The 27,842-nt window shown below is 46.6% G+C and overlaps 2 protein-coding genes across 6 annotated transcripts in view; one reads left to right on the top strand and one right to left on the bottom strand.

The window, feature by feature from the left end:
• FAM184B (family with sequence similarity 184 member B) overlaps nucleotides 1–14,727 on the top strand; it is a 130,735-nt gene extending 116,008 nt beyond the window's left edge. For 3 of the 4 annotated variants that reach the window (XM_057502122.1, XM_057502123.1, XM_036921046.2), the window contains exons 12-18: nucleotides 3,040–3,203; nucleotides 5,706–5,875; nucleotides 7,460–7,606; nucleotides 9,538–9,655; nucleotides 12,096–12,200; nucleotides 12,983–13,185; nucleotides 14,593–14,727. In XM_057502122.1, the coding sequence (XP_057358105.1) occupies nucleotides 3,040–3,203; nucleotides 5,706–5,875; nucleotides 7,460–7,606; nucleotides 9,538–9,655; nucleotides 12,096–12,200; nucleotides 12,983–13,185; nucleotides 14,593–14,686 (1,001 nt within the window). In that variant the 3' untranslated portion in view covers nucleotides 14,687–14,727. The remainder of the gene's footprint in view (nucleotides 1–3,039; nucleotides 3,204–5,705; nucleotides 5,876–7,459; nucleotides 7,607–9,537; nucleotides 9,656–12,095; nucleotides 12,201–12,982; nucleotides 13,186–14,592) is intronic. The other variant, XM_036921047.2, reaches the window with a different exon arrangement.
• Nucleotides 14,520–25,737, bottom strand: MED28 (mediator complex subunit 28). 2 transcript variants are annotated; one of them, XM_036921051.2, is made up of 5 exons: nucleotides 25,516–25,733; nucleotides 22,181–22,247; nucleotides 21,389–21,501; nucleotides 20,826–21,033; nucleotides 14,520–18,099 (listed from the first exon to the last, which is right to left on the bottom strand). In XM_036921051.2, the coding sequence occupies exons 1-4, from the start codon at nucleotides 25,672–25,674 to the stop codon at nucleotides 20,836–20,838; spliced, it is 537 nt and encodes a 178-aa protein (XP_036776946.1). In that variant the 5' UTR covers nucleotides 25,675–25,733; the 3' UTR covers nucleotides 14,520–18,099; nucleotides 20,826–20,835. The 2 variants fall into 2 exon arrangements, with proteins under 2 accessions (XP_036776946.1, XP_057358107.1); XM_057502124.1 differs by lacking the exon at nucleotides 14,520–18,099 and having other exon boundaries at nucleotides 20,222–21,033; nucleotides 25,516–25,737.
• Nucleotides 25,738–27,842: the final 2,105 nt, after the last annotated feature.

Below are 27,842 nucleotides of genomic sequence, written 5' to 3'. Positions count from 1 at the left end.
GGGGGCCACTCTTGCCGCATGGGGCCCTCGCTGCCTCCGTAAAGGCTCCATGCAGCACATATGCTGCATGCTCAAAAAGAGCATTTTGCCTTTTTTTTTGTAAAAGTGAAAATCTTTTTTGGATCTTTCCATTAGCAAAAACAGGTACTAATGTATGTCTTTTGTAAAAATGAAATCATGTAACTTTTGAAATTTCAAAATGTGGGGGTTACCTATATTATTATCATCTTTATTATTATTATTATTGAATGTAAACCAGATCTCTGGGTCTTCATAACAGTTTCATGGGATTGCTTCAACTTCTCATTTCTGTCCTGAAGATTTCTGCAAATTTGAGGGGCTTAGGCCTGCAAGCTGCTGCCCATTCTTCTGCTTCCACATTATCCCAGCATGAAACTCACCTCCTCTTCAGTTTCCATATCAAAAACCATTCTGGAAGTTACCAGAAGCAGTCAAATCTCCAGAGCCAAACTGCCTGGCTTGAAGCCTGGCTCCAACACTCACTAGCTGTGTGACCTTGGGCAATTTCTTAACTGTTCTGTGCCTCGGTTGCTCATCTATAAAATGGGAATAATAATACTCTCCACCTTCCTGGACTGTTGTTAGAATCATATGAGTAAATATTCAGGAAGTGCTTAGAACAGAGCTTGGTACACAGTAAACATTTTGTAAAAGTTCACTGAATTCAGTCATTATTACTGAATGTTCTAACATCCCATCGCTGACTCCAGAGGCCTCTTTCCATTTTGGCAGATCATTTCTCTCCCTCATTTTCCCCTTTACTCTCATCTTCCTTCTCACTTTTAAGAGCAAGACAAATGCCTCTCCCTATCTGATGCTAGCATTAAAGACCTGGCGTGTCTAGCATTAAATATTTTTTTCAAACCCAGACAGGGCTCTTCTTAAGATAATTCTGGGCAAGAGAATTTTCTTTACCTCCATAAGTGAATAAGATCTACCTGCTGCTTGGTTGACTTTGCAGTAGACAGTGTGTCCTACTGACTGCATGTCAGCACGTCAGCTGTGCACCTTTCTGGAGGAAGTGATTTGGGGAGCAGGAAAGAGAGTCCCCCAGTTTTCTCAGCTATGCTGGAATGGAGGCAGCCGCGTGGGAAATGCTGAAGTTAGCAACGTCTAAAGAAGACGCGTTATGCAGGATAAAACCCAGGTTGTGCCACATGTCTCAGGTGCAAGACTTCCCAGATTCCGATCGGGCTGGACACCCCTGGTGATCCCCGCACCCCACAGCAGCTGCCTCCTCCCCGCCCCTCTGATCCCGCAGCAGCTCATCTTTTCCTGGACACGAGATGCAGGAGAGACCCTAGGGATTCTCAGCACCTGCCCCAGGAAGAAAAGGCTTTGCAGACTCTGTAATGATGATAACGAATCGTAGCCTTTGTGGGAGGCATTGGGTGGGTGGGAGCACCTGTCACAACAGGGTGATATTAGATACTCCTGGTCCCAATCACTCCCGTGTGTGAGACACACCTGGCCAGCAGTATAGGCCAGCGTGTGAGGGGCAGGAAAGCGAGTGTCCACCAGATCACCTGAAACACTAGGGTGGGGACCCAGACATGCTGGATGAATAGTGGGTGGGTGGGTGGATGGGCAGATGGACAGATGGGTGGGGATGGATGGATAGGTGGGTGGATAGATGGATGGGCAGATGGTGGATGAATGGCTGGATGGTGGGAAGGTATGAAAGAAGAGGGGAGGGTAATGAATGAGCCCATTGTAGCTCATGCTTTGCTAAAGGGTTTTGTTGCACATATACTTGTGATAAAGGATTTTTTAAAATTTATTTTTATTTTTTAAATAAGCATAGAAGTCACTATATTAAAACTCTAGTGGAGAAAAAAGATAACCAAGTAAAATTTTCAACATACTATCATCAGAGTTTATTGAGCTTTACATGTGTTTAATATAGCATACCTTTCAGAGATGCTAAGGCAGCTTATGGGGAATCTTTTACAACTGATATACTTTTACAATGTCATTAATTTCTACTCTAAGCATTATTTGTTTATTTTACATTATCTTTTGAGCACTTGCTCTATATTTAGGCCTGTACTGGGTATCTTATGGTTTATGGAATTATTGGAACAGTGTTTCAAAAAGTAATATGCACTAACTAAAATACAGAGTCTTAAAAGTACATAACAGAAAAGCATCAAATTTACTAGCACTTGAAACCTATCTTCTCTTTAAAAATTAATAGCTTATTGAATAGTATCTGCCCTCTCAGCAAATACTCATTTTGACATGATGGTTTTCTGTGTCTTTTGCTCATGCTGGGAAGCGTTACACACCAGAAATCACCCACCGTCCGCAGAGGACCCCAAGGTCCTGGCTGGGCTCTTCCCTGCAAAGTTCCCCAGGGTGCTTCTGGCTTTACTCCTGATCCCGTTGGGAGGGCGTACAATCTCCTGCCTCCACAGCCCAGCTAAGGCCTCACCTCCAAAGGGAGGGGAGCCCGTGAACGTTTTGTCCCTTAAGAGCCAACATAAATGTCAGCATTTCCGACATGAGACCCACACCCCCACAAGAGGCCCCTGGGTCATCTGATCATTCCCTGTTCTTCTCTTCATGTTTTTACCCGGTGCCAAGTGTCACCTCAGGGTCCGGCTCTGGGCTCAGGCTGCCGCAGCCTTCCTCACCACCCATCCTAACCAGCAGCGGCTGAGCCGGTGGTTCACGATGACTCAGAACCACTTCAAGTTTTGAATCCCAACTCTACCACTTGCTAGCTGGGTGGCTCCAAGCTACTAACTAAGCTTCTCTGACGCTCAGTTCCCTCATAAAATGGGAGAATAATACTGGGTGGAATGGTTGTAGGGCTTAAGTGAACACATTTTGGAGGGTTTAGTGCATTCAGTGCTCTATATACTTAGCCATTTCTGTTGTCTTAAAGTAAGTTTGGAGAACCTGGCCCAAAGCTGCCAGCAGCTGCCCGCCCCGCCCCACCCCAGAGACTGTCGCTCCTGTAGGACAGACGTCGTCTTCACTGTGCCTGACCTGCTGCTGCTCTTCCTTCTCCAGATTCCCTCAGGCAGGAGCTGCTGGAGCAGCAGGCTGCCTGCTCTGAGCACCAGAAGGACTTGGAGGCACTGCAGGCTGAGCTGAGGGCTCCGGGCAGCGCGGGCAGGTGGCAGCCTACTGGCCAGGGCCCAGGGGACAGCGAGGACCAGGTCATCACGGCAGAGGTCAGCACCCCTGCCCTGCCCACACCCCCCCTTGGAGCAGCAGTAGGCCTGCTGTGAGACACTCATAAAGGAGGGGCTCCAGTGCTCAGGCACCCCGTCTGCAACGGGGAAAACCTTTCTCCTTCCCTAGTCCTGGGAGACACCTGCAGGCTCCCGTCTTAAAAGGCAAAAGCAACTGTTAAGTGCTACATGTTATTTTTTGTTTAGATAAGGTAACATTTCAAGGTGCTGGTGCCAGACAGGCCCTTAAGACAGCCAGTCTGGGTGGGTCACTCACTTCACATCTGCTGAGAATTTCTCAGAACACCTCCTGAGACAGACTCCCAGTCTGGTCCTCCCAGTTCCCCTGAGTGGGGGCTGCCTTTGTTACTGGAGCTCAAGGCTGGCCCTCCTTGAACTTCCTGGTCAGACTTGCCCGTTAGTCCCTTCCTTGCACGTCCACAGATCCTGCTGAGCTGGGGAGCACAGTGACCTCCTAACAGCCCGGGTGTCTCTCCTCCAGCCCACTGCTTACAGCTGCAGCTCTTCGTCTAAAGCGCATTTGCATAAAGCCTTCAGTGGCTCCTACTGCTATTGGAATAAGGTCCAAACGCCTCTGCCTGGCATTGGAAAAGCCTTCATCCAATGGCTGCACCTCGCATCTCCAGCCGTGTCCTCCTTGGCTCTAAACACGGGCTCTGTGCCCTGCCTCTGGGCCTTTAAATGTGTTGCCTTCCCCCCCCACTCCTGCCCAGCATGTGCCTCCGCTCCGGGCCTCCCCTCACACCTATGACCAAGCTCTGAGTTCCTCAGTGCTTCTTGGTGCTGCAGTTTGGCTGGCACAGGCACCCACTGCCTGCTCCTGTGAGGGGCCCACCACTTCCTGTCCTTTCCTGTTTCCTCACTGAGATTAGGAGTGTTTTCAAAACAAGCCATGTCAGCTTGGTCTCATCCCCACCCCACTGCCAGCGCTCAGCACAATGTTCTGCTCACAGTGGGGTCTCCACCAGGGCTTGTGGATGCTGAGGACTAGTTTCTGTCCCAGCCCTGCTGAGGATCCCAGGGACATGAGGATCATCATTTTGCTGGCACTGAGCACCTGAAGGCGATCTTGTGTTTAATGAGAAATGCTAACAAATGATGAAGCCCCAGGAGTTCAGCCCCGTCAGCAGAGTGGAGCAGAGGGAAGTCCGAGTGTGTTCCATTTAAGTGTTCTAGATTGGAGGGAGCCACCCTTACCTGTGAAAGGGGACAGGGGAAGTGTGAGATTGTGAAGGAGACAGGGTAATGTGGGACTGTGACAGCTGGTGACCAGAGGGTCCAGTGCTGGACACTGCAGTGATATGCATCCCAAGGGCCTCAGATAGACATGGGGCCACTTGTGTGCCAGCTCTCACCTCCACCTCACCGGACGAAGCCCCGAGACCTCAGATGAAAGCCCACCCAGAGAAGAAATGTGGGGGTATCAGCAAGGGGGAACAGCCCCAGCGGCAGGAGTGAAAGGGGGAAGGGGGACCCAGTACAAGGATGCGTCCACAATTTGGCCACCGCTGCAGGTAAGTGGTGCTCCATCCTGGGGTCGTCTGAGGAGCCCTGGGAAATAATTCTCATATCTGTCCCAACCAGGGACAAAGGGGGAAACATCTATCAGCTTCATTCCCCCATTGGTTTAGGGGTGGCCTCACAGGACCTTAACCAGGCTCTTCCACATTAAGTACATCTAAGTGCCGCGTGCCAGGAGGCCCGTGGTGTCACACGTGCGAGCTCCAGGGTTGGAGGCAAGAAGTATGCTCCCTGTAAACACTGTTCAGTCCTATGTGGAATGGGCAAATGCACACGCCTTCAGGCATGTTTGAGGCTAATTCACTGATTAACTCTTAACCCCATTTGATGTTGGACACAAATCACTGATTTCCCTCTGAAACATGGACATTTAGGCATACTTCCATTTAGCAAGCATTTGTTTGGTACCTTCTGGATCCCAGCTACCAGGTGCTTGCTGTATGATCGAAAAGCTGAAGAGGAGTTGCTGGTGCCTTCTCAAACAGCTCCCAGGCTCACGGAGGAAACCAGCGAGCTTGAGTCAAATTTGATTTAAACAAATCAGTGTACTTCACCATAACCTCTACGCAGAGGAGCTTGGTGTACCAGGGCAGAGAGAGCTTATGGCTTCTCCCCTGCGTGCGGGGAGGGCGCCAGGAGGCAGTAAGTGTGGGTGGGGAGGACCCTGGTGGGCAGAATGGCAGGGAAGCATCAAACAGGCGGAGGGCTTGGCTTGTTTCCATTTAAGCTACATTCTTGGCTCACCAGCGTCACTGAACTTTCTAAGGGCCAGATCTGGCCGACTCTCAAGGCGGAAACCCTTGAAGAGACTGGTGGGGAGCTCCTGAACCAGGGCCCTGCTTTGGGCGATGGTGATCCGTCCCTGAATTGAGACAAGTCCCAGCGCGGCGCGCAGGGGCCTCTGCGCCCTGACCGCCTTTGCGCCTCCTGAAACCTCCCCCCGGGGCACTTTCTCCCCAGGAGGGGGTCGGCCCGGGCCAGGCGGGCTCCCCGAAGGGCGGCGCTGACGGTCCCAGCGAGGGATGCGGCCTCTGGGAGGAGAACGCGCAGCTCAAGGACGCGCTGCGGCGGCTGCGGGCCGAGGTGGAGCAGCACCGGCAGGAGGCGCTGCAGCTCCGCGACCAGCGCAGGTCGGTCCGCGCGTCCGGGCTGCACTCGCCACCCGTTCCAACAACCCTCGGTGACCTCTGAGATCTAAAACTGGGTCCCCCGCCCCGATATTTAGGTCTGGGTCCATAAACCCCGAAAGAAAGACTCCCTAATACGCTAGCTCGTCACTGACGTTAGATTAGTAGCCCATTTAAACTACCAGTGCCCTAGGCGTTCTGGATTTCAAACCTGCAGAGGATCTGCCCTGAAACAGGAGGCACCCCCTGTTCCCTACAAACCGGGGAATTTATGGAATCAGACCTAACCATACCAGAAGTATCCTTAAAACCAGCCTCAGCGAGGTGTGCGGTGCAAGAGCTCCGGCCGTGCTGTGCGCCCTCAACTAGCTGTGTGAGTTTGGGTGAGTGGGCTAACCTCTCCCAGACGGGGCCTCATCTGTGACACGGAGACGCCACCGCCACCCCTGCGGGCTGCTGGAGGGTGCACGGAGACGCACGCCAGCCTAGCGCCATCCCAGGCGGGCAGGAGGCACCGGCTAAACTGTGGCCGTAACTGTTATCACCCAGTCCAGCCTGAATAGCTCATTATCAGTCCTGAATTCACAGGGGTTTTTTTTTTCGACATTTGTGGGAAAGTTTATAAGTGCAAATTTAATTTCATTAATAGCTATACGACTTTTTGGGTTACTTGTCTCTTGAGTTGAGTGTGGGTAGTTTGTATCTTTGATGAAAGGGATTGTCCATTTCATCTCAGTGATGGAATGTCCCAGTGCCTGTTCAGTAGGGACTCCTAACCATTTCAAGCTACAGCCTTCTCCAGGTGAGGAAAGCAATGATCTTTCTCCTGAAAGGATATAATCCCACAAAAATATGCACGTACTTTCTGTGGGTGACAGACCCCTGAGGCTCATCTGTGGATCCCTTAGCACCCCACCTTTAGGTTAAGGAAAATGATAGCTGGTGGTTGAACATACACTTTGTACCAGGGATGTTCTGGACATGTATTAACATGATTTATCCTTGTAATAACCCTAAAAGGTAGCCACTATTATCACGTCCACCTAACAGGTGAAGAAACTGAGCACGGTGCAGCCCAAGATCACATAGCCTGGAAGTGATGGAGGAGGCCAGGGATGGGTGCAGGCCCCCTGGCTGTGATGCTCTCCTAACCCCTCTCCCACCCTGCCTTTCCACTGTAGACTGGTGATCTCCCAGGTCTCAGAGTCCCAACATTCAGGAATTAGATAGAGAATCTCAGCCTCCAGGCCTCCCAACTGCCCTAAGGGAAAGGAGTGTTTCCTGGGACTCCTCCCAGAGCTGTCCCCACCCCTGCCCCAGAGGGCTGCCCTTCATGCTCAGGTTCCTTCGTGTAATGCTGGGGTGGAGGTGCTGAGAAGAGGTCCCACAGCGGGTTTATTCTGGACCCCGTCAATCAGTGACCTCAGGTCTCCCTGACAAGGTGTCCTGACCTCAGAGTCACAGACATGCCCCACCCATGTTCTCCCAAACCCAGCCACCCAGCAGAGGATGGAGCAAACCCCAGTGCCCAAGAGGTCCCGTCCCTAGAGCCTGGGCAAGCCCAGTTATGCTTCCATCTACCTGCAGGCTGCTGGAGGCAGATCAGCAAGCCCAGCAGGCCCAGGAGGTGGAGACACTACGCCAGGAACACCGGAAGGAGATGCAGACCATGGTGGCGGATTTCAGCAGTGCTCAAGCCCAGCTCCAGGCCCGGCTGACTGCCTTGGAAACTGAGTAAGTGAAGCTTTGGGCCCCAGGTTGAGAGGGACTAGTAGATATACTATTTTGTTAGAATGATTGACTCATCCCAGGGTCCCCAGAACTTTCCCAGTTTTAAAACTAGAAGTCTTGGGTTCCAAGAAGTACCTCAGTCCCAGGAAAGTTGGGATGGCTGGTCATCCATCATTTCATGAGGCTGCATTCCCTTTTGGCGAAGGGCACTGGGAATCTGTGAGGAATGGGCACCACTTTGTGGGCTCACACTAGGAAGAAATCAGAGGGCTCAGGGCTACTTTTTAATGGGCATTTGCCCTATTTAACATGTGTCATCTCTAATCTTCACAATACTTCTAGGTGGAAACTGTTACTCCCATGGACAGATAAAGAAACCTAGGGTCTTGCATGCATGTATGCATGCATTCATTTACTCATTCAACAGATATTTATGAAGGGTCTAATGAATGCTCTTCACTGTTTTAAGCTCTGGAATTATATAGCAGGGAACAAAACAAAGACTGCCCTCTCACAGAGCTCACAAATTCCAGGTGGGGAGTCCAACAAGAAAGAAGCAGAAAAATCATATTAGATAGTGAACATGCTATAAGTAAAATGGGATAAGTGTCTAGAGAGTGGCAAGGGTGGACAAGGAAGGCTTCTCTAGGGAAGTGACATTTAAGCACAAGGAAGTGAGGAAATGAGAGGTATCTGGAGGAAGAGCATTCTAAGTAGACAGAACAGCAAGTGCACAGGCCCTGGTGTCTGTTTCACATGACTGAACAGCCAGGCTTGTGTAACTTAAGCGGAATGAGTGAGATGGTGAGTGGTAGGATTGAGGCTGTGGTATAGCTGAGAGGGGTGAAGGAGGCCCTACATTAAACAGGAAGGAGTTTGGATTGTTCAGAGTACACTGGGAAGCCATTACAAGGCTGTGAACAGGAGTGTCATGGTCTGATTTGTGTTTTAACAGGGTCACTCCTGGCTGCTGAGGGGAGAAGAGCTGGGGGTTGAGGTTAGCAGCAGAGAGGCAATTTGGGAGGTGATCAGAGTATTCCACGTTCAAACAGGTGAAGCCACTTGCACAAGGTCAAGCAGCACCAAGTGGATTTAAATGTCACCTCTCTGACCCTTAGCTGCATGCTTAAAACCTGTTCTCCACTGTCTCCAAATAAGATAAACCATCCAAAATCGAGTGGAAAGTTTTGCTATCTAATGGGAAGTTACCACATGACAGGTGCCCGTTATCTCACTGAATCCTCACAACCACCGTGTCAGGTCCACTTGAAGGAATACAGAACTGAGGGTCACAGGTGAAGTGCTCTCTATGCCCAAGGTCACATAGCTAGAACATACTAGAGCTGGGATCAGTGCCCAGGTCACCTCAACCCAATGCCCTGGCCTCTCATCAACTGCAGTCAACAGGTCATCTGCAGCCCTAACGCTCCCTCCCCCCGCACCTTCTGGAGTCTTCTCTCCAGCTTCCTGCTGAAAGCGCTAGGGGTACCAGCTGCCCCGCAACTCTGCTGAGAACCAGCAGATGGAGCCAGAGCCACGTTGTCATGAGCTGCACCTGCTGCTGGTGGGCAGAAGTGGGAGCATTTTTCTGCTGGGGGATTCGTCCAGAGACATCCCTGCTTCTTGACGCCTCACTGAGGACAGCATCTCTGTGCACACACACAGGCCTTTGGTTCCTGGGCCCCAGAGCTTCAGGAGAACTGACAAAGGTCAGAATAGGCGTTAGGGTCCTGGGCTCCACCATGAGCTTTGCAGTCAACTCACTGGGTAGCCCTGGGCAAGCCATGGTTTCCCCTTGTGTGAACACAAAGTGGTTGGCCAGGCTAAGCGCACAGCAGCATCCCCACCCTGGCCACCCTTTCTTCCTGCTTGTTGTTGGGTAAGTGCAGTAATTTCTGCAATTACGGGGCTAACTGCATGCCTGCTTAAAACAGACTGAAAGATTCTGGAGAGAAGCCAGGGAAGGGGGCATCCAAGCCGGAGGACATTCAGCTCATCGGCCGTCTGCAGACCCGCTTGAAGGAGAGAGAGGAGATCATCAGGCAGCTCACGGTGAGGTCATCAGGGCCATCAGCGGGCCCTGCATGGGTACGTCACACTCCCCCCACCCCCGGGGCATTCACTTTGCTCCTGGCATTCTCTGGGTACTTAAAATTTTAATCCTGATAACCATGAAACCACCTTATAAATGATCCTTGGCTGTTTTTTCTATCATATAAAAAAATACATACTAAAAAAAAAAGTACAGGAAAATAGAAGACAGGAAAGTCCCTCAAGTCCCACAGTTATCTGCCAGTATTAATATTGGTTTAGTTTTTTAACCTCTAGAATTTGGAAAAATCTAGAATGGCTTGCCTTCTGTTTGAATTTTAGTAGAATCTATCAAGCCCAGTCTTTATTGATTTTCCTTATATGAAAAGGACAACGTTTTCCAGTTAACAAAGACACCCCCTGGGCCTCTTAAAAAGTTTTCTTCTGTATGCAACAGCCATCAAGGCCTACTGACCATTTCTTTAAAATGCCTCTCCCTCCATCTGCTCCTGCCCAGCCATGCAGCCCACACACCCATATTCCTATCTCCTAATACTTGAACCATTGCTTTAGGCTCTACCCCCAGCCTCTACATGCTCCACGGTTTGGTTGAAAGGTTTGGTATATTTCACCCCAGCTGAACCTGCTAGGGCAGCTCCCAGTGGCTTACATTCAGTTCTGGGGACAATGGGTGATAGATTCATTCCTGTCAGCATGGCCCATGGTGGGAGAACTAGTCAGCCACATCAGAAGACTAGCCAGCTCCCATTGTCTCTGCCTCACCCACTTTAGTCCAAGCCCCATCTCCTCTCACCTGTGCAGTGGAGAAGCCATTGGTTTCCCCACTCACTTGAGCTTCATCTTGCTATGCCGACCTCACATCAACCAGAGTGATGGTATGAAAATGTAAGTCGGATCATAGCACAGCTCTGTCCAGCTCCCCCCGTGGCTTCCCATCTTTCTCAGAGTAAAATTCATGATCTTACTGTGGGTTATACAGCCTAACATCCTCCCACAAATACACACCTCTGTCTCTTACTCCCATCCCCCCCCGTACCCCAACTACACTGTTTTGTGTCAGGACATTAATGAGGCAATCCAGAAAATTTAACCACTTACTGACAATTAGATACTAATGAGGAATTGCTCATTTGCTAAGTGTGACAAAGGTAGTGTGGGCTTTTTTTTTTTAATAAAAAGTCCTTATCTCTTAGAGATATGTATCAGTGTTTTTCAGTGACGGGTATTTGCTTTAAAAATAATACAGCAGGAAAGAAAAGAAGTGGATGATGATAAACAAAGTTGGCCATATAGTGATCGTACTTGAGGGTTTCTTTCTTTGCCTTTCCAGCTTTCTGCAGTAGACCCTTCTCCAAGAGTATCTCTATCTTTTTTTTTTTTTGGTATCATTAATCTACAATTACATGAGGAACATTGTTTACTAGACTCCCCCCATCACCAAGTCCCCCCCACATACTCCATTACAGTCACTGTCCATTAGGGTAGCAAGATGCCATAAAATCACTACTTGTCTTCTGTGTTGTACAGCCCTCCTTGTGCCCCCCCATACATTGGCTGGTAATAGTAACGCCCCTGTTTTTTCCCCTTATCCCTCCCTACCCACCCATCCTCCCCAGTCTCTTTCCCTTTGGTAACTGTGAGCCCATTCTTGGGTTTTGTGAGTCTACTGCTGTTTTGTTCCTTTGGTTTTTTTCTTTGTTCTTATACTCCACATATGAGTGAAATCATTTGATACGTATCTTTCTCTGCCTGTCTTATTTCACTGAGCATAATACCCTCTAGCTCCATCCATGTTGTTGCAAATGGTAGGATTTGTTTTCTTCTTATGGCTGAGTAGTATTCCATTGTGTATATGTACCACATCTTCTTTATCCATTCATCTACTGATGGACACTTAGGTTGCTTCCATTTCTTGGCTATTGTAAATAGTGCTGCCAAAAGCATAGGGGTGCATATGCCTTTTTCAAACTGGGCTGCTGCATTTTTAGGGTAAATCGTAGGAGTGGAATTCCTGGGTCAAATGGTATTTCTATTTTTAGATTTTGAGGAACCTCCATACTGCTTTCCACAATGGTTGAACTAATTTACATTCCCACCAGCAGTGTAGGAGGGTTCCCCTTTCTCCACAACCTCACCAACATTTATTGTTGTCTTTTGGATGATGGTGATCCTTACTGGTGTGAGGTGATATCTTTGTGGTTTTAATGAGTATCTGTATCTTTCCTAAGACATTCCAAAGAAACTTGCCCTTTGCAAGAGGGGCCGGGGACACAAAGGCCACAGGAGTAAAGGTGCTTCCTTAAAGCTTCAGTGGACCTCTCCTGGACCTGCCTTCTCTCTGTATTTTACCTTCACACAGCCATCTTCCTCAAGTCAAACCCAGTGCTATGTGGTTAGACTCATTTAGACTCAGATTTGTTTGTTTGTTTTCTTTTTTCAGGAGGAGAGAAGATTTCACTATGCAGCGTTCCCCAGTGCAGTGTCCCATCGGAATAGGTCCTTCTCCTTCAATCCTCACCCAGGATATTTGACCCCTTCCATGAAGGTAAATTGGTTCTACTGGTTTCAATACATTACACAGTTATGCTGGTTTCATTATTCCTAGGCTAACTGCAGCTTATTTATATATGGGCTGGCATACATCCAGAGGAATATTCATTGAAAATGAGACTGACAGAAAATAGCCCAAATTATTAACAAACAATATTCATATCTAACTAGATTTGTGTGTATTTTTAATTAAATAAGTTATGTGTTTCCAAATTTCCTACAAATAAACATATCACTATTAATAATGGCTATACCTGGTGACAGGAAGGTGAGAGATAAGAGCAGGAATCTTCCACTTTGTTTTTCCCTTACATATTTTTGGGATTTTTCTGCAATGAAAATATTGACATCCAAATCTCTTAGCAGATATCACAAAATCCTAAAATTACTATTTTTTTTTTATAGTTCACAGGACAATAAACCTAAGGTGAACTGATGTGAGCTCATTTATAATTTTCATATATCCTTCTGAGGGTGATAAAATGTTTCACTGCAGGAATGTTTTTGAGGACAAGTTGGGTCCAGCCCCTTCTGGGGGTGTTATATGGCCTTCTAAAATCTTAAAAGATTTTCAATTACAAAACACATCTATCCCTGGAAGTTTTATACAAGATTATGAACCTGTGTGTTTTTTAAAACAGAGTTCAGAGGAAAAGATGCTTTAAAAAAAAAAACAAGTATATAAATAAAATTGTCTTCTGTTTGGTTGGGTAGGCCTTATTTACTTTTATAATGCCTCTTTTGGGTGGTACTAACAGGCTTTTTCTTTACTACAAGCAGAAAAAGATGATGGAGGAAGTGCCCAACCGAGTGGTCAGTGTGCCAAACCTCGCCTCTTATGCAAAGAATTTTCTGAGTGGCGATCTGAGCTCCCGGATCAATGCCCCTCCCATTACAAAGTCACCCAGCTTGGACCCAAGCCCCAGCTGTGGCCGGCCTTACAAACCCACCCAGACTCTGAATGTGAAAACCGCCACAAGGTAGGATGCAGAAGCTGTGATCTCATTTTCCCATAGAGAGGGAAATTAGATTCCTTTCTGGTCCCTATTAAACACCCAGCATTTGGGCAAATACAGAGACTAGCAGAACAAGCCCTGCCTTGGACAAATTTCAATCCAGACAAATAGGGAAATTACATAAGAGGGATAAATGTCATTCTTTAGGAGAGGAAATATCCCTGATATCAAATTCTAGGATCTTTTCTTTTTCATGGACAGTTAGACAAGGGACATTGAATCACTTAGCTAACTACTTCAGTGTGGGTTATACAGGATTCTCACCATCTGGCCATGAAGCCTGGATTCAAATTCTGGTCCTCCTTCTTAGCTGTGTAGCTCTGACAAGTAACATGACCTCTCTGGGTCTCCATTTCCTCACCTCTAAAATGAATAAGGCCCCTACCTCATCAGACTGATGTGACTAGAGGAATTAATCCAGAGGATGGGCACAGAACCTGGTCTAGAAGCATTCAATATATTTCCACTATTACTATTAGAGTTACTTCTCAAGATTTACTGTATCACCTTGGAATCTGAAGGCTTCTTAGCAGGTCTGATTGATCATACATGACAATTCAGATACCATCTTATTGTTTCCAGAAACCCATACAGAACACGTCCCTTTCAGAAACTGATTTTTTCTATTATCTATTAATTCTCCCTCCGATCCAGTCTTCAATTAAGAGGCAAAATTTTACATTCTGGACTTCAAAGTTTGCATTTCAGAAAGGGCCCCTTCTAAAATCTTCCTTTTCCAAAGTCCCTGGCTATTGAACAAACGGGGAGGCACAGACCCTTCCGAGTGTCAGGCCCCAGCACACCGCTCTGGGAATTGCTCCAGCCAGCTCCTGACTCCACTGGCCACGAGCGCATCTCATCACTGTACACTTTGGTTTTTATTTGTTTCCACTGTTTCATATGAAGCTTCACAAATGCAGACAGAGGCCATTCAGGCAGGTGCACAGTCTACTTCCCTGCTTACTGTTTCCCCTTTTCAATTTATTAGGCTGATTTCAGAGCTTCACTGAGATGCCAGAACACATTAGATAACTTTCAAAGACCTATATTGTAATGCTCTTATAACCATTTCATCTTTTTTTCTAATGGGCTTTATTACTTAATTTGTGCCTGAAATAAATGTTATAAAATACACCTCATTAGTTGTAAGTGAAACAATGGAGAATCTTGTTTTCAAAACAGGACTAGGCATTCTTCCCCACCCCCATCGTTCACACATGGTTTCCAGCTACTTATATTGGCTGGTCACTTCCAACTGTCTTTTGAAGAGTAAAGAAGCAGTTATCTTTCCCTTAAGAGATGGTGGGGTATTACAGAGTTTACTGAATTAATGTTCAAAACCACCTAAGAAACCATTTTATTTGTTTACAGGATACAAGACCGTGAAACAGCCCAACCCAAAGAAGTCCAGCAGAAACAGGGCTCTGCCCACCAGGAATGGTTTACCAAGTATTTTTCTTTCTAAACAGATTCTTGGGATCCATCATGAAGACGACATTTGAAAAAACATTTCCTTTGAAATATCTGATTGAGGGAATGAACTAAAAACCACCCAACCAAATAACTTGCTTGCAGTATGATTTATCTATGATAGCCGAAACAAATTTTGGCATTAACATTTCATACTGTTTCATTGTGACACCAGTTCATTAAAAAAAAAAATTGACATTAAGATGAAACAAACCAGTTATTAAAAAGCACCTGTAGGAAAATGTTACTGTTATGGATGACCTACACACTGCATCCCTCCCGTCCTGAGGATTACAGCCCACTTTGTAGACTGTTACACTATGTGTTTTCCATCATCCGCTTTAAAAGTGGTTTCACTCTTCCTTAGGATGCTGGTCACATCCACTTGAAAAGTGTTTCTATGTAAATGATGTGATACCAAAATGCACATCTAACCTCAACAGGAGTAAGAGAAAAACAAAATTCCAAATAACCAGGAAAGCCAATGGAAAAAGAATCTACTAGAAATGGACTGTAGCAGACCTCAGCATACTTGGATTGATTATTTTGACTTCCTAGGTCCAGAGCATGAAGTAGATTACAGAGGGTTAACATCTACCTCAAAAGGAGCTTTGCAAAAACAAAGCAAAATATTATGGGTAATGATACCAATCCTGAACTGGCAGTTAACCACTGCCAGGATCTTTCTGTGAATAACAGCCTTATCCATCATACATCTCAGTGTCAGCAACTGTACTGTCCACTTGGTCATTTGTGAAGGTTTCTAGAGTATCTATTCTTTGAAGTCAAAGATCTCCTGAAACTGTGGTCTTTGGGGGTTGGGCCATTTGCCTCATGGTGCATTGCTTCTCCACTGCATGGACGCTCAGTAGGTCAAAGAGAACTGGGACTGGCTGTTCATGGTGCTGGCCTCGCTGTCAGCCACACTGAATTGTCTGACCCCCTGATGGAGCAGTGCAATATGACAAGACACAATACAACTTTTAGTGGGCAAAGTATATTCTCAATTCTTTGGTGCTGGCCCAGCAGGTGGCCCATAAACAGTTGTTTATTCTATGCACTGTCAAGTCTTTGCTCTTTGAATAAAACTTTAAAACAACTGGGCAATAAAAATGGTTGTGACTTGTATTATTTTTCCAAAGAAAGGTGAAGTTAGACAAACAGAGAGTTTGGAATTAGGAGGTTCACATTAACCTCTATCAGATCTTCAAATAAACAACAGCTTATATACTTAGGTCATTTTGATAGAAATGCAATTACAACTCACTCAACTCGGTTTAAAGGTAAATTTACTGTCTAGTCAAAACACACGGCCCCAAGAAATTTCTAAATGCAAATACTTGTTACCACACATGTAACATGCCATATTATTTTTCAGTATAAAATTTTTTTTTTCGTTTGCTTCTTGCCTAGGGTAAGTGTTGTAGGATTATATTAGTATTTATTATTTTAAAAACTACGTATAGTTTCACTTCGGTTTGTGAGACATTTTCCCAACCCTGGGCAACTGATGACTAGCAAAGTAGGCTGTACTTTCTATGACTGCCTTTAACTCTGCGCCTGCTACAGGGACAGAATTGTATTAGTTTTGAGACCCTCCATCTATTTTGACTCCTTTCTTATTGAGGTTAGTGAACAATCTTATCAAATTTTAGATTCTACCCTGCATTGATTTTTTTTAATAGCATTTTTTTTATTTTGGTATCATTAATCTACAATTACATGAAGAACATTATGTTTCCTAGGCTCCCCCCTTCACCAAGTCCCCCCCACATACCCCTTCACAGTCACTGTCCATCAGCGTAGTAAGATGCTGTAAAATCACTACTTGTCTTCTCTGTGTTGATTTTATCTTGTTAACTAAATCTTTACATGCTTCTATCATTTTTTTCTTTAGGACACATTTCATGAGTACTGCAATGAAGTATTCAGGGATACACAGGTAAGCTTTTTGCTTGAAACAACCAAATTACCATCTAGAAAGTTTCTAGCAATTTATGCCTTCACCTGCAGTGAATGAAATCCTACCTCTCTGTACCCTAGATAAGACTGACAAATTATTGGATATCTAAAACATTCTTCTTTTTCTCCTTCACATAATCTGATTTCATCAATCTGTCAAGAGCAGAGTGGTCTAGAAAGGATGGTGATAGCTTGGAGGGAGCAACAAGATTTGATGATCTCTCTCTTGAGGCTGTATTATGGCAGAAAGCGGAAGTGTTAACATATCCCTGGAGCAAAACTGGAGAGGAACATTCCTGCAAAGTGTTTAATTATGGCAGAATGAATTTGCCCAATTGATGGCTGTGTATCAGATACCCAAGCCCTTCCGTATTAACTGCTCTAGCATTGAACATCTAACACAGTAGTTGCGACTGAGGCTACTTGGTCTATACCCATGTCCAGGATCCATCTGGATTCTGCAAGGGCCAAGCTGACCAATTAAATGGAGCTATGACAGGGGCCACCATGCTGCATCCTTTGCCTTCATACAGTAGCACCAGTCTCCACCACCACAGGGTGCAATATTATTTTTGACCTATTATTACCTCCTAGTAGCCCCTCAGCTGCCCGCTGACCCCTGTAGGTGGTAAAGCCAGATGCCCACACACTCGTAATGGCCTGGGATGGTTTGCTAAGTACTGTTAATTTGTCGTTATCCCTCTGGGGGGTGCCAGGCAGCACGGTGGTAACCGCCAACCCCACCATTCGTGTATACTCTATCGCCCCGACCTCCTGAATGTTTGTCCTCCACTGACAACGTTCCTGTCCACTGGGACATGGGGCTGGGCACCACCAGTGGAACCTTGAGCAGCTGGGCCGCTGGGGACTGTGTGACCTCACGTACCACTCAGGGTGAGTCTTCCTTGCCAAGTGGTCAGTGAGGCGGTCCCCAAACCCCATCCTACTGCTTGCTCCCTCCGATCCTGCCCACTGACAGCCATGTCAGTCGGGTCCTCCAGGAGGCATACCCCAAGACGCGATTGGGGGGCAAGAAATGTACTGGGCCCCTTAGGGCCCTTCAGCCACAGACCACCAGGATACAGAGATTTACTCAGGACTGGATGCTGTCAAGCAGGTGGGGACAATTCTCTAACTGGGTACCTCAGTATATCTTATCTATAGGGAGGAGGGCAGACGAGAGTGAAGATAAAGTTGGAAATGGTTTAAAAAGAAAAAGTAGTCACTCATTTTAGCCAGAATGTTTGGTGACACAGTGACTTTTTTCTCCCGTGATGAAGTGGCTTTGTCTGATCTTACTTTGTGAATCATGGTCTCAGAGCTGCTTTATCAAAGGCCGAAATTCTGAGATTGCTTATGTCCAACAGGAGGATAACGGCCTAGCAGTGCTGGCTCAGCATCTGGATGTCAGGGACAGATTTCTCTCCCCTTTCTCAGGGGAGACAACTGTGGAAGATAAAGGGGAGAGAAAGCAGAAGTCAGAGCCTTCAGACTTGGTGCAGGGTAGACATGTGTGAAAGGAGGCCAAGGAAGATACGGACCAAGGAGGCATGGAGAGCAGCAGCTTGGAGAAGCCCCAGCCAGGCCAACAGGAGCTCCCAAGAGTACCCGCAGCAGAGCCCTGCTGGGCAGGAGAGCACGGAAGGACTGGCTCCGGCGCCCCCAGTGCGCCGTCACGCCCAGGAGGGGCACGGCCGTCACGGGCATGCTGCGGCACACCCCGAGGTGCAGCTTTGGCTACTGCATGCCCACAGCGGCTCTCAAAGGGAGAACTGAGCAGTGCTCCTCCCTGGCCTCCAGGGGCCCAGGACCAAACCCTCAGGAACGTCAGCATTTGGAGGCTGGGTGAAGAGGAGAGGGAGGGGAAGATGCATTAAAGAGAATGAATTCAAGTCAGGAAAATGGAGAAGTATCCATTCAATTTGGCAACAGCAAAGCATCCGGTAACCGTGGCAATCACAGCTGTGGCAGCATGGGAGGGACGGCTGGAGCAGAAAGGAGGGAGAGCAGCAGGGACCCGAGACTGAGTAAGGGGCAGGGTAACGCGACAGCAGGCAGCCTGTCGTTGAGGGAGTGCTGAAGACAGGACGTAAGGACTCTTGGGAGCTGCCTGGACTGACCCGGCAGATGGGTGGCGTGGGTGCACAGACCTGCCATGGGGGTAGGCCCTACGGAAGGCAGCTAGCCTGGGGCCCCAAACACCCACGGAAAGGCTGGTCTTCCGCAGGGTAGGCACTTCAGCAGACGGAACAGGAAGGAAGAAAGGACACCCTGCAGATGAGGGCAGGCTTGTCATTCCGGGAAGGGGAAGGAATCAGAAATCCCAGCTGATGGAGACAGCAGCTCAGAGGGTTTTCTATGCTCATCAACCAGCACGATGTCATTAAAAGGGAAAAGACATTTACAGACCAGATTAAAAAACTGTTATTTGACAGAAAAATTTTAAATAAAGAAAAACTAGTACTACACTAAATCAAAATACTTTCACTAAGCATATCAGTGTTCTAAGGACAATTCCCAATCTTTCACTAAGAACCACTGTATTATTGGAAGATTGCCTAAAATTCATTTTACTTAGGTTTTTAATCAAGAACTCTAAAGCTGCTAATCAGCTTCTAATTAGCATGAGAAGACCAGGTTAACAACTTTGAAGTCATATAATTTAAGTAAAAACAACTTTTAAAAGCTCTCTTGAACCTATACATTCTGACTGAGGGGATTCGCTGGCCTCGGGCTATGTATCCCATACACACACACATAAACAAAACTGAGTAAGAAGTATTATGTATAAAAGATAAATACCATGCAGCCCCTATATGTTCAGAGAATAAAGCTTAATTCTCCTGAGAGGCACAGAGACAGATATAAATCACTAAATCCCAAGGGAGAACCAAGCAAGGCCGGCAGAAGGACCAGGAAGTCCTGTGTCCTGGGGGCTCGGCAGGGAGGGGCTGCCAGTGTGCGTGGGAGGGACCTTCAAGGCTGGAGAAACAGAGTCAACACCCCAAGTCACACAAGTCCTGCCTGTTCAGAAAACAGTGGAGCATTTGTTTTAAGGGATGTAATCTAATAAGAGACTGCAAACAACAGAGAAAGAAAACCTCATCCAAGAAGAGCCAGACACAATGCCGGTCTATATTTCCAAATAACAGCAGTTCCGTGGAGAATCCTGTTGGCCTGTGCAACCAGCAAGGGGGCGAAACATCTCCCCAAACACTGAGGCTCCACGTGCTTTGTGGACCAGGTTGCCAAGGGTCACCCTCCAGCCCATCCCCCGCCCCACGGCCCCACTCCTGTGGCATCAATAACATCCCTTGACAACAACCTTCCTTACTGGGAAGGTCTGCTCACAAAAACCCCCACAAAACAAAAAATGACACAAGGAAACAAAGCTCAAAACTACAAGAGATCACAGCAAACTTTACCCCCTTGTACTTCACCAACGTCCCCCTACTGTCACGCTGTTGAGCACAGGGTCTCCACTGATTCATGACTGCAGACCACAACAAAGTCTGGCATATCATTGCTCCCACCGCACCCCCACACAAAAAAAGTAAACACCACGCCACAAGGAGTCAACATCTATTTAAGGATCCTGCTGTAATACATACTATCCTAGGACGTTATAATCCTCTTCTGACCTATTTATAAAAAATCCTCATTTTGACAGCTCTGGAAACACTGCAAACTTGGCTGCATTAGACTCCTTTACTTGAGGTAGTTCAAAGAAACACAGCAAAATTACATATCTTTCTAGACTGCAACTGACAAGTAACTAGCATAGAAGGCCTTCAACCAAAATCCTCATCCTCTGATTCTCAGACCAGATCAAACAAACTAAACTGAGAAATACAGGGAGATCAAAAGTCATACCCCCACCCGCAAAAAGCAAAAACCAAAACCAAATAAGAAACATAAAAGGAATCCGTAAGTGGCACCATAATAACAGTCTAAATTTTGCTAAACACAAAAAAAAAGTTTACTTGGCTTACCAAACCTGTCCACAGGCATTTTAGAAAACACTCATGAAATAACGCTTATAAAAAAGGGGGGAAACTTTTAGGTAGGACCATAAAATGAAAATCATCTCATTCCCTGGCAAAGAGTTATTCCCAAATGTCACGTCCACAAGAAGTGGCGTCTGTCAAAACCGTGCTGAGGCCGATACACACCAGACCACTTTCACGCCGGCTTCATAGGCGCGGGGATATTAGCAGACGCCTGCTCGAGGTAGGCCAAGGAGCCCGGAGGGATTTCCGCCGGCTTCTTGTGCTGCACGTTGATGTCCTCCAGCACCTGCTGCCAATGCCTCAGTTTTGTCAAGTGCTTCTGGACCAGGGCATCTTTCCGCTGTAATTCATTCCTTAGTTCTGAGACATCCTACAAATGAGCGCAATGAAGTCAGAGCAAAATCATGCTGTGTGTAAGGCACTGGGTAAGAAGAGCTTATGATCTATATTCATAGCTTTTTAATCTTTTTCAAGCAGCAGAACCTTCTAAGAAAAATCTTCGATGAAAGTCAGTGAGTGCAACTGCTCTGTTTGAAGCCCTGCTTCCCACCCCCACGCCCCCACCACCCTTCTAGGTTCTCATGAACACTGACAACTAACGACATGTGTACTCAACCTATAAAGCCCTACTATTACCCACAGGAAAAGATGTACCTCATTTAAAGCACAGAAGGAATCCTGACATGTACTCTTACTAAAAGGTGAGGAGAAAATTAAATTCATACCTCTTTGATAACTTGCTCTGGTTTCTGGACAGATAACTGCAATCTTTTTTGTAGGAAAAAACACTCTGTCTGTCTTGCAATATCCAGAAATTTCTGGATACACTGATCAACACCTTAAAAAAAAAGAACAAAATATATTAAAGTAATAAAGACACTAGACACAAACAGCTCTTTCATAAACAGAGTATCAAAACAGCACCTTCTCACAGATGTAATATGGGATTTCAATTCTGGCCACAGCAGTAATATTGATTCCCCCCGACCCATGTGTTAACCATTGATAACTTGTGCTTTTAGCAGATGAGAAAGAGATCTTAATACAACACAAAAGTTCTTCTGAATAAAGACAATCTAGAGATACAGCAATCAGCAGTATGATTTCCAGTTAAAATGTAACATCTGAAATACAGCACAAAGAAATCAGAGGAAGCACTGGTCGCCTCTGGGAACAGATCATGGGTGATGGGGGAACCACAAGAGACTTTTCTCTGTTAGTAACATCTATGCAGAAGAAGAAAAATCAAAACTTACTTTTTTTTTTTTTTTAGGCAGAACACACTACTGGTCTTCTGTGTCCTAGTACCAATATGAAAAGTTCATTTAAGTGGTTCATTATGAGCGACATAGGATGTCAACGAGTAAACAGCAGGATACAGAGATAACTGCATAAGTTTTAATTTCTGGAAAAGTTCTCTTGGGATACAAACAGGACTGAAACACATCAAATATAAAATCAGCAATTAAGAATCCTGCTAAAGTCAAGAACACTGTCTATAAAGAAGGAATTCTTACCAGTTCGAATCTCTTCCTGATCTGTGCCATTGACATAGTCCTGACTCACCAGAGAAGCAAAGCAAGCCTGTGTGAACAAGAGACATCACAGAAGAAATGTCATTCATTCACATGTCAAAAAATCTTACCTCAGAGTAAGAAACAACTTCTCAGAAATCATTCAGTGATTTGATAGCATCTGGGTCTGCACACCAGATGAGAAGACACCATGCCAGCTTGGGAAACTCCTCAGGCCCATGGAGGGAGAGCTGGTGAACGAGGCGGCTGATCACTGCCAGCACCACCACTGGGTCTCTCTCCTGCCACCTGCTTTGGTCCCCCACTACCTCATTCCACACCGGGGCCTGGGGCCCCTCCCTCTGATGCCTGTATGACTTGTATCAACACCCATGCAGGACTCAGGTAAATCACCACCTCCTCAGAGAGGCCATCTCTGTCTACTCTTTTGAAACGGCACCCCTCCTGCTCAGCCCAGTTTTATTGTTTTTCATATAGTTAACTGACATCATTCTTCTAGTCTCCTACGAGCAGGTAGGAAATTTGCTGTCTTGTTCACTATACACCTACTATAGGAATACTGCTTGTCACAAAGTGGGTGCTCAATAAATACATGTTAATGACTTACTGGACGCCTAAGAGAACAAGGCTGGAGTTACAGGATAAGTAAGTCCCAGAGAGGAGGCTCTCTCTAAATGGGCACTGATCCAGACACATAATGATTCAGCCAAGGAGTTCTGCACACAGGCAACTCTCAGGAAATGCACCAAGAAGGCCTATTGCAGGGCAGCAGCAGGGTCAGAAAGAGGATGGGATGGGAGCTGGGGGAGGGGCGGTCAGCAAGGCAGCCTCAAACCTCAGGAAAGCAGAGCCCCACTGGCAGTAAGCAGACTACACTTGGGGTGAGGCAGGCAGATGTGAGTCCGACCTGGGCCATCAACTGGACAGGCACACCCTTCAGGAAGCAACAAATTCTCCTGCCAGGAGTTTTCCTCATTTGATAAGTGGAGAACAATCACAGGATTTCCCCAGGAAATCCATGTAACACTCAACAACTCAGAAAAACAGGTGCACCTGCTCTGCGAACCTTCTGACTAGCGGAAAACATCCCATCCACGCGCCAATGAGGCCAACTGGCCAACAAAGCTGGAGCTGCTCCATGACAGCCAGCAGGGCCACCAGGCAGCATGGGAGGAAACCTCATCTCAGGAATTTTAGTTTCTTTGTCCCCTTTAAAAATAAATAAATTAAGTAATACACAGGCCTTCACAGACAGACAGTTGTGTGGAGAAGTAAATGTGAAGCGGTCTATAAAAAGAATATGCCTTTTGTAAGTATGACGAGGACAGAGCCGTTGCCTGAACAATCAGAAGGCCTAAGTGCAATTCCTCACTTCCACAAACCAAGAACTTGGCTCTGGGAAGTTACTTCCCCTCTGAGCTCCGTCCGTAAAAGGAGGGGATGGTCTTCAAGGTTCCCGCCTGCGAGAGTGCGTGATCTCAATAAACTCATTCTATCAAATGGCATTTACTGAGCAGCTAGAATGCAAAAGCCACAGATTTCAAGGGGTGTCACTCAAAAAGAAATGAAAAGCAGGCAAGCAGATGCCATGAGCCACTGGAGGTTATGGAATAGGGGTCGACACATACGACAAGGAAGGAGACAGGAAATGAGCTGAGTCTTGAAAGAAGACCAAGTAGGTAATGACCCAGCAGCAGAGGGAGGGCCAGGTAGTACCTCTCTCACATCCACATGCCCTTTGGGATTTCGAGTATTCTGGAAAGCCACCTTTGGCAGTGACCCCCAAGTGTGCTCTCACAGGACCCTAGGTTTTCTTCTCCTAGACCTCTGGTCTCACGGCATGGCAACTGCGGGCCATTTATGTGTCTTCCAACAGTTCTCGCTGTATTCTTAGCACCCAAGACAGGGCCTGACACACAACTGGCTCCTTGATTGTTTAGCAAATATTTACCAAGCATCCACTATCTGCTACCACTGCATGAACACTACAGCACTGCAGACACAATGTGAGGGGCAGGGGCCAGGAGGTCTCTGACCTCATGAGCCTGGTTTCGTGGTGCTACAATTGGCGCCAGGCACAGGTCCACAGAGCAAGTGATCCATGAGTTGGAGCAGGGGAACTGGAAGCCCAAAGAGAAACAAACAGCATAGGCAGAAAGTTTCATGTGGCCAGAGTAAGAGGAAATGGGTCTGGAGACCTGAAAACACGAGACCACAGTAAACTTCTTGGTCTTATCCCAAGAGCGACTGGTAGCCACTAAAGATGAAGCACTAAGGTGCTGGTGGTAAGCTATGGCCAAGACTACAAGGCCAGTCTGTCAGTCAGCAAGCAATGAACCACCGCCCCTCAGCACTAGATGCTGCTCTCAAGCTTACCCACCTCTTCCATTTAAGGCTTAGCACCACCCCAAAGGCATCTAGTCCTCCTTCCAGACAGAACAGATCTCTCTCTCTCTCTTACCAGTTACCTCCAAACTCTTGAATGTATATTCCATCAGTAAAAGCATTTTACCCAAGCAGCCCCAATAACACATTCATTTACAAACTACACTCATGTTCTACTGTACTATTACATACAGTGTAACTAACACTCACATGACTAGGATTTAAAACACATGAAAGTTAACTCCAATTAAAAGTTATTTTCTGTCCACACACTAACGACTCATCTTCCACTTTAAAGACAACCGGAAGCTACCTTCTTTTTAAGCACTTACTTTTACTTCTCAGTTATCTTCGATCACTACCATCTTCCTTGCTACAGGGTTAACATTTGGGTAGAACTCACAAGTTTGGGTCATCTCTGCCTCCCTCCCTCACCCACAAGCTTTGCCCTCGGCCCCTGGTATCAACTTTCGCACAGCAACTTTTAATTAAGTGCATTTCAGCTCCAGAAGTCCCATGACCTTAGGACCGTTTAAGGAAGGAGCCAGAGGAAGGAATACAGGACGTAGCAGAGTGACGAACCCGTACTAAACAAGCAGAGATGCGGGAAAGGCTATGCAGGGACGAGACCTGGAACCCGGTGGGGCGGGAACGACCGCCGGGGCATCCAGAGGGGCCCGAGGTTGGGGGCAGGCAAACTTAAAGTCCACTTGTCTCCAGAAACATCAAGTTTACGCGTCTCCGCCAGCAGCCGTGCGCAGAATCGGGGCACCACCCAATCTGAGGCTTTGCAAAAGCTAAGTACCCTGACCCTGTTTCCGCACCTCTCTGCCCGGCGCGGGGATCGCCGAAGGCGATAAGCTGAGCAAACGCAGCTTCGGTTTCAGGAAGGAAAGTAGGCTGAGTACGCGAACGCCCGCGCCTCATCTTACCTCGAAAGACGACTCCAACTCATCCACCAAGGTAGTGTTAGAAGTTCTAGAAGAACCTGGTGCGGCCTGAAGAAGCGAAGCCTGGCCCGGGAGTCCCTGCGGGGGTGGCGGGGGTCCAGGGGGCTGTCCCGAGAACATCCCACCTAGCGGAGCCGCCATTTCTCAAACGGCTGGTAGGAAGCGCACTGCGCCCGCGCGGGAGCGAGACGGCGAGTCACATGACAGGTCCGGTCACGTGACGGCGCGGCTTCCGCGGGCGTCTCCGGCTCCCGGGAGCCCGTACGTTTGGTGCTCTCCCCACCTCTTTCCCTGCTCACGAGGTGCCTGGCTTTCCCCTTTTCTTTTCTTGAGAACTGAAGACTTTGATCGGATTTGACGCAGTTGTGCAGAGAGAATAATCACTGACTACGGTGGAATGAGCCCTCCCGCGGGAGTCAGGAGACTCCTGTGCAAGACCTGCCGTTGCTGTTACCGCTTGGAGTGACTGGCCAAGGCTTTGTCCAGGCTCAGTTTACCTGTGGGTCGGGGGAGGTACCCGTTCATTCCGCAGTCATTTATTGAGCCCTTACCGTATACCAATTACGATTCCAGTCACTGTGGGTATAGCAGGTTCAAACAGGAAAAACTCCTAAACTCTTTCTGGGGACAGACAGGAAACAAACGACTAACATTGGTGAGGCTCGCTGTCTATGTGCCAGGAACTGTTCGCTTTGGATCTTTATGGTTCCATCAAAAAGAAAGTCACTATGCTGATCTTTGAATAACTTGCTTTGAACACATCTTTTCAGAAGCTAATTTTTTAAATTATATTTAATTTTACATTATAATTCAGCAAGTTTATTGAGCCTTCCGTGTCTCAGGCTCTTTTTAATCTGGTGGTATAGCAATCACAAGTCTCTGCCCTCGTGGAGTTTACTATTGTTTTTGTGAGAGACAGATAAACACATAAATGTACATAGCAATATCAGGTAGAGGTAAGCACTCAGAAGAAAAATGAAGCCCAGCAAGGAGACGGCTAGGGATGGATTTTAGATGGGTGGCTGGAGAAGGCCTCTCCAAGATCCGTACTGGAGTGACAGACTGCAGTGAAAATTTAACTAGTAAAGCTATCTAGACAGCAAGGGCCCCAGAAAAACGAAACTGCCTGGCGTATATAAGGAACCACAGATAAAGTGTAGCAAGACGGAGTGAGGCAAGGCAGAAGCGGAATAAGCACACGCTTCCCATTGCCAATCAGGTCTCAGATCAAAAATCATCACAGCCTCAATCTAAAATAGACCCACACTCCCAGCCACTTCACTCTGTTTAATTGTATTGAACTCTTTATTAAATATCTGAAATTATGTTATTTTCTTTATTGACTAAGTTGCCATGTGTGCACACATGCACCAACTCAACTGGAATGCAAGCTCCATGAGGTCAGGGCCTGCCTGTCTTGTTCGCCAGTATTCCCAGCATCCAGATCTGTGCCAGGCATTAAACTAACGTATTTGTTGGTTGAATGAAAATAGAGTACCATGGGGTAACTCCTCTACTCCAGCAGTTCTTGAACATTTTGGGGTTTTGGGGTCTGAGGACCCCTTTACACTCTTGAAAAATTACTGAGGACACCAAACGTTTTTTTTTTTGCAGGTTATGTCAGCCAATATTTACCTATTAGAACAGAATAGGTGAAATATTTACCTATTAAGTGAAAACAGTATTAATATTCATTTAAAAATAAGCCCATTACACGTTAATACTTCATTAAAAATACAGCTATTTTATAAAACCAAAAATATGAGAGTGGAATTACTGTTTTTTGTAAATCCTTTTAATGCTTATCTTTATGTAGCTTCAACCCCAACAGCTACCTGGGACTGCGAGGGAGTTTTGAGGCCCTGGTTGAGGCACATTTCTCAGTCTAGGTTTCTAATGGCGATGGAACTGCTTGAGTTTCGGGTTCCCTACTTCAGCTACCTTTCAACACTGTAACGTCCTAAATCACTGATGTTTTGGATTTTCTGTTCTTCACAGCCATGCCTAGTCCTCACTGATACCGATATGAATACCAGCTGTCTCAGCATGGTTCTGAGGAACAGCCAAGAGTTTGTGAAAACACCTGGCAGCCAGATGCACATGCAATGACAACTAAGTTCCACCTCAGCCAGATTAGATAAGCACATGAATCCAGGGCAAAGGCATGCCTTCTGAACCGCACACTCTAGTAAACACAGTTCTATTTTATGTATTAAGAAAGACATTGATAGAAAGCTTCCTATCAGATCCCTCCATGGCTTTTTGAATCACCCAGAAGATACCTAAATGTGTTTAAATTCTCCTCATAC

Source organism: Manis pentadactyla, chromosome 5 (genome assembly GCF_030020395.1).
Source record: "Manis pentadactyla isolate mManPen7 chromosome 5, mManPen7.hap1, whole genome shotgun sequence".
NCBI lineage: Eukaryota > Metazoa > Chordata > Mammalia > Pholidota > Manidae > Manis > Manis pentadactyla.
This window is presented reverse-complemented; position numbering and strand designations above follow the sequence as displayed.

What these genes read in the sequence shown, in the direction of transcription:
- MED28 (XM_057502124.1), bottom strand. Translation starts at nt 25,674, where the DNA reads ATGGCGGCTCCGCTAGGTGGGATGTTCTCGGGACAGCCCCCTGGACCC. An exon ending in AGTTGGAGTCGTCTTTCGAG is followed by an intron (nt 22,248 to 25,515) that starts GTAAGATGAGGC and finishes TTGTTCACACAG; the next exon opens with GCTTGCTTTGCTTCTCTGGT. An exon ending in CAGAGCAAGTTATCAAAGAG is followed by an intron (nt 21,034 to 21,388) that starts GTATGAATTTAA and finishes GCTCATTTGTAG; the next exon opens with GATGTCTCAGAACTAAGGAA.